At 39.3% G+C, this 11,092-nt stretch overlaps 1 protein-coding gene across 1 annotated transcript in view; it reads left to right on the forward strand.

Moving 5' to 3' along the window:
• LPAR3 (lysophosphatidic acid receptor 3) overlaps nucleotides 1-9,781 on the forward strand; it is an 83,988-nt gene extending 74,207 nt beyond the window's left edge. The window contains exon 3 of the mRNA XM_081308127.1: nucleotides 9,188-9,781. Coding sequence (XP_081164253.1) covers nucleotides 9,188-9,516 — 329 coding nt within the window. The 3' untranslated portion in view covers nucleotides 9,517-9,781. The remainder of the gene's footprint in view (nucleotides 1-9,187) is intronic.
• Nucleotides 9,782-11,092: the final 1,311 nt, after the last annotated feature.

Genomic DNA, 11,092 nt, shown 5'->3' on the forward strand with positions numbered 1-11,092 from the left:
GTTTCTTCTGGAATCACATGATATGCATCTTAAATTTAACACAAAATTATTTTGCCTGGCACCTTGCAGAGAATCCATTTTTGCCATTTTATTCAGTTGCTTGGACTATGTATCCACTATGATTAAAGGAAATCATTGACTGTAGGAGTCAGAAAGAGCCTTACAGGTCACTCTTTTCCAATCCCATTAATATACAGATGAAGAAACTGGAAGATTTAAAAAATCATACTGTAGTTTTAAGTCTGGACTTGAATCAAGATCCTTTACTCCTTTTTTCAACAAGAATTTATTAAGTACCTAGAGGATGTGTGGCACTTGGCTAACCACTGGGTGTCCCAAGTCGAATAAGATACAAAAAGAATCTTCCCCAAGGTTCTCAGTCTAGTAGGGCAGCCAAATGAATATAGAAACAGAGAAGAATGTAATAAATTTTTTGTGTGTGCATGTGCTATGGGTTGAACATCCCCTGCAAAACTCATGCTGAACCCAACTTGAATCACCACTGTACCAGGATTAAGAGGTAGGACCTTTAAGGGGTAATTATGTTAGGAGGGCTCTGCCATCAGGTTATGGTTTGGATATGAGGTATCCCCCAAAAGTCCTGTGTAAATGCAGGAATGTCCAGAAATGAAATGATTAGATTATGGGAACTGTGACCCAATCAGTGGATTAATCCATTTGATGGATTAGTAATTTGACTAGATGACTGGTTGGTAACTATAAGCATGGCTGGAGGAAGTGGGTCACTGGAGGTGGGGTGGGGGGTGTCCTGGGAGGGTTCATCTGCCCTGTGGCCCTCTCCTTTTGTTCTCTCTGCTTCCTGGAGGGTGGGAAGCATCTTTTCTCTGCCACCCTTCTGCTATGATGTTCTACCTTGGGCATAGAGCAACGGCATTGGCCAACCATGGACTGAGAACTCTGAAACCATGAGCCCCAAATGAACTTTTCTTCCTTCTCAAAGTTGCTCTTATTGATGTCATTATTCCAGGAGTGGGTTAGTTATTTCAAGAGTGGATTTGGTGTGAGTCCATCCCTGTCTTCCTGCTCTCTGTCTCATGCTTGCTTGCTTGCCCTTCTGCCATGTTATCAGGTAACACAGATGACAGTACCATGCTCCTGGACTCCCCAACCTCCAGAATCGTGAGCCAAATAAACTTCTATTGTTGGTAATTTCCCAAGTCTGTGGCAATCATCATAACAGCAGAAAATGATCTAAGACAGCACATGAGTGTGTTCATGCACGCAGTGAGCACACAACAGCAGCTAAAGCACTTTACCAGATCTGTTTGTAAATCATGCAAGAAGCACAGCACAGGAAGTAACCAACAGTATCTGGGCAGTCAGAACTAATGTTTTCTGGGTTGGGTTCTCTCCACCTAGTATCTCATTAAATTCTCACAAAAAATCCTGTCAGGTCACATCATCATGCTCATCTCACAATTTAAAAAAAAAACGAAGGCACAGGCAAATGAACTGATTTGCCCTGCCTCCTAAACCAGGATTTCAACTCAGGATTCACTTGATTTCAAGGCTGTGCTTTTTACTCTAACAGAAATGTTAAGGAGATTTCATCTCAAGGACAAAGTCTATTTGATTGCTAGAGGTTGTTTGGGCCCTGTGCTATAAGAGATTCATGAGGAGTTAGTGAGAGTGGCCATGGAGTAGGACAGAAAATGGTAGCTCTCCCAGGACTTTCTTTTTCCTAAGCTGTGCCATGCTGTAGTTCCTTCCAAGTTCATCTCTAACCTCATCATGGTTTCAACTCCTCCATTTCCTTCTACTTCCTGTTCCCTCTCTCTGAGCTCAGAATGGTGTTTTCAAATTTTATTTTATTTTATTTCATTACTTTATTAGTTCATTTTAGTTATACATGACAGCAGAATGTATTTTGACATACAAGTATGGAATATATCTTGTTCTAATTCAGTTCCCAGTACCTCTCCTTCTTCTTCCCGCTCCCCACCCCCTGCTCCTTTCCCTCTATTTATTTTTCTGCCATTTACTGTAGTTAATTTTTTAATTAATTTCTTGTGGATTTATATGATGGTAAGATTCACCAGTTATGTCAGATATATTCCACTATCTTTTCTTTTCCTATCCCCCTCCCTTCCCTTCATTCCTCTTTATCTAGTCTACAGAATTTCTATTCTTTGCCCCCCCCCACCTTATTGCGGATTAGCTTCCACATATCAGAGAAAGAATCTGACCTTTGTTTCAGGGAATTGGTTTATTTCACTTAGCATGATATTCTCCAGATCCATCCATTTACTGGCAAATATTATAAAGTCATTCTTTATGGCTGAGTAATACTCCATTGTATGTATATATACCACATTTTCTTTATCCATTCATCTATTGAAGGGTACCTAGGTTGGTTTCATAGCTTAGCTATTGTTAATTGTGCTGCTATAAACATTGATGTGGCTGTGTCAATGCAGTATGCTGATTTTAAATCCTTTGGATGTAAACCAAGGAGTGGGATAGCTGGGTCAAATGATGGTTTCATTCCTAGTTTTTTGAGGAATCTTCATGCTGCTTTCCAGAGTGGTTGCACTAGTTTGCAGTCCCACTGACAATCTATGAGTGTACCCTTTTCTGCACATCCTTGCCAATATTTATTGTTACTTGTATTCATGCTACTTGCCATTCGGAATGGCATTTTGTACCATCTGCATGTCCAGAATCTGGGTGAACTTTCCTGTGCAGTACCCCATGCTATAATCCTTTCAAAATTTTCAACCCCATCAAGGGTATTCCTTTTACATTCCCCAAGGTCCTGTTCTGTGCTAATGACAGTTCATGTGATAAAATAACACATGCCTTCATTCAGCGTTAGGTTTCCAAGTGAAGTGCAACAGAGGTGTTCCTAATCCAAAGGAATGACTGCACAAGGAGGCACTTGAGCTCCTTGGGCAGGTGGGTAGGGATCTGTCATTCTTTAAGGCAAACAGCTGCTGCTCTGCCAATGCATGCAGCTGACCTCACACCTTTTCTTGGAAGCTGGAGAGCCCTTGATAGAATAGTTAGTGAGATGCTGAGTATTGTTGGTCAATCCATACGATGCTTAAAGTAGAATCTGGAGGTGGAGATGGTGTTTCTTATTTATACAGTTTATGGTTTCCAGCTGTTGTCTAGAATTAAAACTAGAATTAGATCTTAGCTGTGGTTTAGGCTGTCATGCCTCTGCTTTAACCTTTACCTCATAACCTCTTGGCATCAAGATTTTCAATTTTCCAAAGCTGGCCACAAATTTAAAACAAGTGTCTAAAACTGGTTGTTGGAATCAAAAGACCCACCCCACAGTCATAACAATGGTGTCAAATGAATTATTTGTGGGAAGTTTAACTGCTCATCATTTATCTCAATACTTTAGTGCTTTCTTGTATTCTGCAATAAAAATAAGTCAGATTTACTAAAAGTATACATTTTCATATTATGAAAATGTATTCTTTCAATTATTGAACTTCTAAAACGTTGTGATTGAATGTGAATTGAATGCACATCACATCTAGATGTGTTATTTTCATTTTTTAAATTTTTTAAAAAATTTTTTTGTTGTAATGAACACAATATCTTTATTTATTTTTATGTAGTGCTGAGGATCGAACCCAGTGCCTCACACATGCTAGGCGAGTGCTCTACCACTGAGCCACAACCCCAGCTCTAGATGTACTATTTTTAAATTGAACAAATTTTTTAATGTCAAAGAGCATTTTCCCTTGAATATTCTGTTAATATGACTTCCACATTATGATGCTTCCAACCCCAAACAGCTATTTACTTTAAATTTTTACTTTTAAAGTTTCTTTTCAAATAAGAACAGCACTTCCCTAGGATGAGGTTCACAACCTGATTTTTATGTAGAGCTGTAATTTTCTATTTTAGTAAATCAGACAGCCCTGTGGCTTAGTAAGTTAGTATTATTGCTTGTGCATTGCTGTTTTTTCCTGGACCAAAAACAAAGAATAACAGAGTGAACAGATTTAAAATATATCTTCCTGTTTGATGAAATTAGTAGTCCATGTGCCAAAGTGAGACTATTTTGTGTGATTGTTTTTATCATTATGGATGTTTTGTGTGCCACTCACATGTCAAGATTTTTTTTGTTGTTAATTGCATGTGTGAATTTTTAAACAAATGAAAATATGGCTACAAGTCTAACTACATGGAATAGAAAAGTATGAGTCCTGAAGATCAGGTTACATGCAACTTAAAATCCCATCTTGTGTACATCCTATCTGTCACCAAAACCCCAGGAATGCTGAACTGTCTTAAATGTATTCCAGTGAGGCCACTTCTCCCAGCTAAAGTGCTCTTCTCTCTCACTATTTCCTACACTTTGGAGGGGAGGTGTTAGCCAGGGCATTATTTGAGATGTTTTGTAAACTTCCAAATTGGGGTGGGGGACATATAGATTATTTAAACTTCATATTGATTTAGAAACTTGGAAAGATCTTTTATTTCACTTGTCACCAATATTTTCATTTATAATTGTACCATCCAAAGAGTAAAATAGTCCTTAATTTGATGTTGCTGATTACTTAAATTGAAGTCATTAGAATGTCATCTCAGTACTGTAATTGAATATTCGAGTATATGATTCACTATACTTAAAAATTAACATTGAACTCATGTTATTGATTTTTGAAAATAGCATTCCAACTAGTTTATTTGATTATTGGCAGAAAGCTCATTTGTAGTCTAATTGGACTATTAGTGAGTCTCTTACACAGGTACTGAAAGAACATAAACCACCATTAAAACTAGAAGTAACTGTATCTGATCAATATAACTGACCTGTCACTTGGCAATGGAAGGAAGTGAGACTGCTTCATTATGAAGACATTCACTTTTATTAGCTGGCACAGGGAAGATGATTGCTTAGTAAATATTTATTAATGGAAGGACATATGGATTCACTTGCCATCTATTGCTGGTGACTCCCAAGTCAACATTTGTGTTTAGAGCGCTGAGTTCTGACCCAGGATTCTGGCTGCTTCCTGCCCATGAAGGAGCCACAGATACCCTTAAGTGCCTGATGCCTAAAACTGAACCACTGTCGCCTTCTGAATCTAGTCCTCCTCTGTCTCCTCCACTTGGTTTTCACAGCCAGATGCCACCCAGTCACCTTAGATTCTTTCCTCCCCCTCACTTCCTAGATCTGAGTACTCATCAAGTCTTTAGTGCCTTCCTGTTTACTCCCCCCTCAAACCCATCCACTTCTGTCCATCTCAGTCACTACCTCTTCAGGTCCTCATTGGATCCCCTGGGATTTTAGCCCTTCTTTAGATGTGTTTCCCTGCCTGGACCAGCGGTTCTCAAATCTTACCATGCTATAGCATTTCCCAGGGAGCTGGTTAAAACTGGAAATGCCCAGATCACACCTCCATCAGTTTCTCATTTGATTAGACTTGAGAGAAGGATCAGGAATCTGCATGGAAAGCGGACATCTAGGTGATTCTAACACAGGTGGGAACAGACATCTAGTTTCACATGCCTCCTGTCCACCCTGAGCATGTGAGTAAAACTTCACTTTAAAATAAAAGATTTATCCCACCCCTGATTAGAAATCTTCAAAGAACTATCATCCTATAGCAGTAGTTTTTAGACTATGGTCAGTGGAGTTGCCAAGGGTTCCTTAGAGGTATCTCAATATACATGTGTGTATGGGCACAGCGTTTGGAGTTGGAAGATAGAGGGAATTTTGCCCTGCAGGGCTTTATCCATACCCCCTTCCCCAGCTCTTTCTTTAGTCAGAGAAACCTGGCTTTTGAGTATAATGAGAGAGCTCCTTTGGGAAAAGTATTCCTCTACTTAAAACAAACAAACAGACAAAAAGTTTGTGATCTATAGAAGTAGATTTAAAACTTTTCTTTAAAAAAAAAAAGAAAAAAAGACTCATAGTAAGAAATAGTGTACATTCTGAATCACAGACTAACACACATTTGTGTGTGTGATGGAAACAAATTTCTTGAAGTAAACTTACAGCACCCTGATGTTTTCTGTTCTATATTGTTTCTTAAAAAAACTGCTGGTTGCAATCCACTAAATGGATTTCACAATGCATCAACTTGCTACTGAGTCTGAAAGACCTTTGATCTAACCTTTTTCATTTGGGTTTGCTTATGAATCATGGAACACAAATATTGTCCTAATCCTATCAAGGATAGTATATAAATCATACCACCTAGAAGCTTGGGAAAGAAGTTAATTCTTTACGTACAGTGGATGCCTGAAGGCATTTAGGCTCCGTTCCCTGGATCAACTCCTTTTTGAAAAAGGCTCTTAGTGTCTGATCTATACAATAAATCTTAATTTTTGCATCTTGCCTATGTTTTGCACCTTGGCCTATGTTGACCTCTCAGACTTCATCTTACTTCCTCAATCACATACCTGGGTTAAAACCATCCTGAACTATTTGGAATTCCCCATATGCCTCATGGTGTTTCTCACCTCTGTGGTCATTTTTTTTTTTTTTTTTGGTACTGGGGATTGCACTCAGGGGCACTCAACCACTGAGCCACATCCCCAGCTCTGCTTTGTATTTTTTTATTTAGAGACAGGGTCTCACTGAGTTGCTTGGCACCTCACTTTTTCTGAGGCTGGCTTTGAACTTGTGATCCTCCTGTCTCAGCCTTTCAAGCCACTGGGATTACAGATGTGCACAATGGCTCCCAGCTCAAAAAACATTACTTTTTTAATTTAATTTTTCTTTCACTTTTAAAGAGAATTTGTTTGTTTATTGATGTATTTATTTATTTTTGCTGTACTAAGGTTGAACTCCAGCATTCTAGGTAAGTGCTACACTAAGCTACATCCCCAGTCCAGAAATTTATTTTTAGCTTTTTTTTTCCCCTAGAATTTACTGAGAATTAGTAGGAGACTAAATGACCTGTATCTCCCAGGATTACTCCCTCTCTCTCTCACACACACACACACACACTCCCTTCCTCTTTTAAGAATTAGGACAATTGCTCATTTGTGTATTTCTGACATCCTCTAAGAATTCTCCAAGATTACAGATCCCCAGAACCAAAACCATTCCTGACATTTTGTCTTTGAAAGATTTTGGGGTGAAGACTCATATCTAAAAACTGACATATGGAAAAAAGCTCTAAAGAATGAACTGTTAGGTTAACTGTGCCTACCTCCAGAGATGTATTTGAGCTGAAACCTTGGCCTCTGGGTACCAGAGTGTTTCCCCAGGTGACTGCCATGGAGTGTCACTCTCAGTTCATGGCCATGTCTCTGAAGCATCTGTTCCCTAGTTTAGCAGCCTGGTGTGTTGGGGCCATTCTGTCAAAGAAAACTTGTCTTTCATTGGTCTTCTGAAGCACTATGAAGACAAGATCAGCAGATTCTTATTCTCTTCTTACCCTGTATCCAGACTCTCTCGTCCCATCCTTTCCTTTCTCCTCCGCTTCCCTCCCCATTTCTTCTCCTTCTTTCCTTTTTCTGGCCAGATAATCTTTCTTTAGCATGTCAAAGCATAACTTAGTTATGATATATGCAGCTTCATGGTCAGACGTGACATACCTCAAAAGGAACTTTAGATCCAGAAGTACCCCCGTCACTCACTTTAGTAATAAGACAGTTTCTGGCCCACCACTGAGCATCCCAGCTTAGGGACAGGAGTACAGCCTCTGGTGCTAATCCTGGGTGCAAATCCCGGCTCTGACACTTGACGCTGTGGAGGATGTCACCTAACGTCTCAGGGCCTTTGCTGCTTTGAGCATACTGGTGAGCAACATTTTCCATTACCTCTGATCCCCACAACCACCCCACATAGTTAACTTTATCGTCTTATTTTTTTAAAGGAGAGAATTAAGACTCAGAAAAATGAAGTAATTTGCCTATGTTGGGTGGCTCATAAAGTGAGCTCATGGTATTTTGCTTCATATTCTGTCTCTTAGAAGGAAAATAAAGCAACAAGAAGAAACTGCCCAAGATTAATTCTAACCACTAAGAGTAACTAGTTGTTGCTATGGTTTTACAGAATTATCTGCTTATTCTTTGTCCAGCATTAGCATTTTAGCTCCCTGAGTACATGACCGTCACCTCCTTTGCTGTCTAGTAGAGCTCCTCACATGAATAAGCAAGTGTATTTGGAAATGACAAGGACATTGAAAGAAGGTAACCACATCACACTATTGGGGTCAGGTCACATGATGGTCAAGAGCATAGCCCTTGGCAAAAGATTCCCTGCATTCAAAATTAAGTGTCCCTTAAGAGCTATTAAAACAAAGGCAAATTACATAACTTTCCTGGTGTCTCCATTTCCCAGAAATAATAATAATGCCGACCTCATATGGTAGTCCTGAGTTAATCAAGGGAAGTCATTCACACCAGTGCTAGCTCACTGAGCACTGTATAAAGTCTAGCTTCTACTTGGTTATAAGAACCAAGTACAGAATATTGCATCCTTGATTTATATTTTAAAAGAAAAATTTCAGGAAACTTGCAAGTAAGGTAAGAGTGCTCCAATAGCTAGAGACTTAGGCTACAGGGTAAGAAAGACAATAAGAATCTTCTGTTCTATTGTGGAGTCTCAAAAGCACTTTTCTACCCTCCCAGGAAAATTTTATTTCTGGCCAGATGATTAAGCAGATGACCTGTGGAGATGCCAAAAAAAAAAAATACAGTGCTTACCAAGCATTGGCATGAATCTGTAAAGAATAGCATTTTTGAATGGGTGACTTAGTTAAAACCTTAGGAGATACACCATGGATGCAATGTGTCCTATTTTCAAGAAAGCATTTAGAATGTCTGATTTAGAGAACAGCAGCAGATAGGGTTGGGTGTGTGATCCTAGTGTTAGAGAGGCTTCCCCCATGTTCCCCTGGAATTGAGTCTCAGTTTCCCCATCTGTCAAATGTGGATAATGATCGCATCAGCCTTCCAGTGTGGGTGGGTCAGAGAACTGCTGGAGATCATGTGGGTATAGGGCTTCCTAAGCAGGAGATTGGTGTAAGCTCTGAACAATAACAAGACCTGGGTTAGATAGTGAAACCTATATGATTGATAATCAAGGAGGTTCCCAGCTACTTGTCTCTCACAAATCCAGGTCTCAAATGCTCAGATGAAAGCTGAAAGTTTGTTTTGCAGTTGACAAATCCTTGCGGTCCCTTAGGAGAAAAGGATCCTGAATAAGTCTGAGTCCATGTTTCTTCCTCTTCTCTCCCTCCAGGGGCGTTCGTGGTGTGCTGGACCCCAGGTCTGGTGGTTCTGCTCCTGGATGGCCTGAGCTGCACACAGTGTGGCGTGCAGCATGTGAAACGCTGGTTCCTGCTGCTGGCGCTGCTCAACTCCGTCATGAACCCCATCATCTACTCCTACAAAGATGAGGACATGTACAGCACCATGAAGAAGATGATCTGCTGCTTTTCTCAGGAGAACAACCCAGAGAGGCGTCCCTCCCGCATCCCCTCCACAGTCCTCAGCAGGAGCGACACAGGCAGCCAGTATACGGAAGATAGTATTAGCCAAAGCACAGTCTGCAACAAAAACAGCTCCTAAGCTGTGGACACCTCTCCTTCAATCCAGGCCTCCCCTGGGGAAAGAGCTGTTAAGAATGGTTACCTGTCTCTAACAAAGCCCATGCACAGTGTTATTTGAGGTCTGAATTAACCACTGGTAAATTTAAATATATATATATATATTGTTTTTCATAGTTTAAAAGCATGGGCAGGGACGAGAAGACACAATGCATTTGGTGAAAATGCACAGAAAGAGAGAAGACAGCACAGTGTCTTCCTGCTTGTCCTGTGAACTGCTCAGAGCATCTGGCTGGCCAGCTGAGCATTCTGGGCTTTGCTGCCACCTTGTAGCCATTCTCCCTGGGTTTTTAAAAGATGTTGTTAAAGGGCTTAAGCTGAAATAAATAATAAATGATGTTACTTGAGCCATCTTATTTAGCTGCTAGAAAAACCTACATAGTTCTTTCTGCATGCATTCAAAATTTTCAGAAATGCTTCAGCAATTTGTATTTTTTTCTTTCCTCAAAGAAACTAGGCCAGTAGCAAGGTGTTCAATAGGAATCTAAGAATAACAAATCAGTGAGAGCTGCAGGATAAACGTGACTTTGAACCAAAAGAACGTTCTGAGGAAACCATTTACTTAAAAATAGCAACAAAAAGGCAAAGGTTTTAAAACCTTGTTGGAAATGGGGAAGGCTTCAGTGTGGTCCTCTGCATGGGCATGCCTACAGAAGCACATCTGCTTATCATGAACTCTGTGTCTGAAGACTCCAATGACAGTGGTGGTAGTGGAAAGTCACTGGACATCTAGACTTTTCAGTCCAGGACAGTAGCTATAGAATTAACCTATTATGCTCAAAAAAAAAAAAAAAGAGAAAGAGAGAAAGAAGTGTTCATTTAAGAGCAGACTTTTTAATAACAGCATAGTAAAAGGTATATAAACAAGTAGGCAGAATCCCTTCCATATAGGATCAAGTACAAGCATGACTAGAGTCCTGATTTTCAGTTACTTCCAGGTCGCTGTTGGCTTGTTAGATTTAGTGTGTGGAATAATTTCACATTTCATATTTTGCTCAAAGTTATCAACCTACTTCAGTACTTGTCCAACTTATGAACTGAATTTTGATATGGGTTCTATTTTGAATTTTTCTTCTTCAAAGACTTACGTGGGCAACATGAAAAAGCAAACCAGTAAAAAAAAAAGGAATATGATATGATATATAATATATAGGCTACTGACCAAGGTTTTCTGTGTAAGGCAGTTAGAACATATTCTGATTTAAAATAAGAATAACTTTAAGGCACATATTATAGTATTTATGTAGTTTGCAAAAGAAGTTTACATTTTTTTGCTATTGTGATGTAACATTTATGTGCAAGAACTACTTGTAATAATAGAATTTGAGAAGTAATGCTTTTAGATATAAAATAGAGAGTATTATGATTTGCAGGTGTAGATTTCATGAGCTCTGTGTTGTAAGAAGCTTATATCAAAGACACCTATAAAAATAAAATTTTAAAAAGATCTGTTCTCTCTTGTTGAGGTACATTACTGCTATGCATTTTTTTTTCTAAATAAAGATAAAGTTTGTGGTAACTATGGCACACATTTCTAT

The sequence above is a fragment of the Spermophilus citellus genome, assembly GCF_964194105.1.
Source record: "Spermophilus citellus genome assembly, chromosome: 9".
Classification (NCBI taxonomy): Eukaryota; Metazoa; Chordata; class Mammalia; order Rodentia; family Sciuridae; genus Spermophilus; species Spermophilus citellus.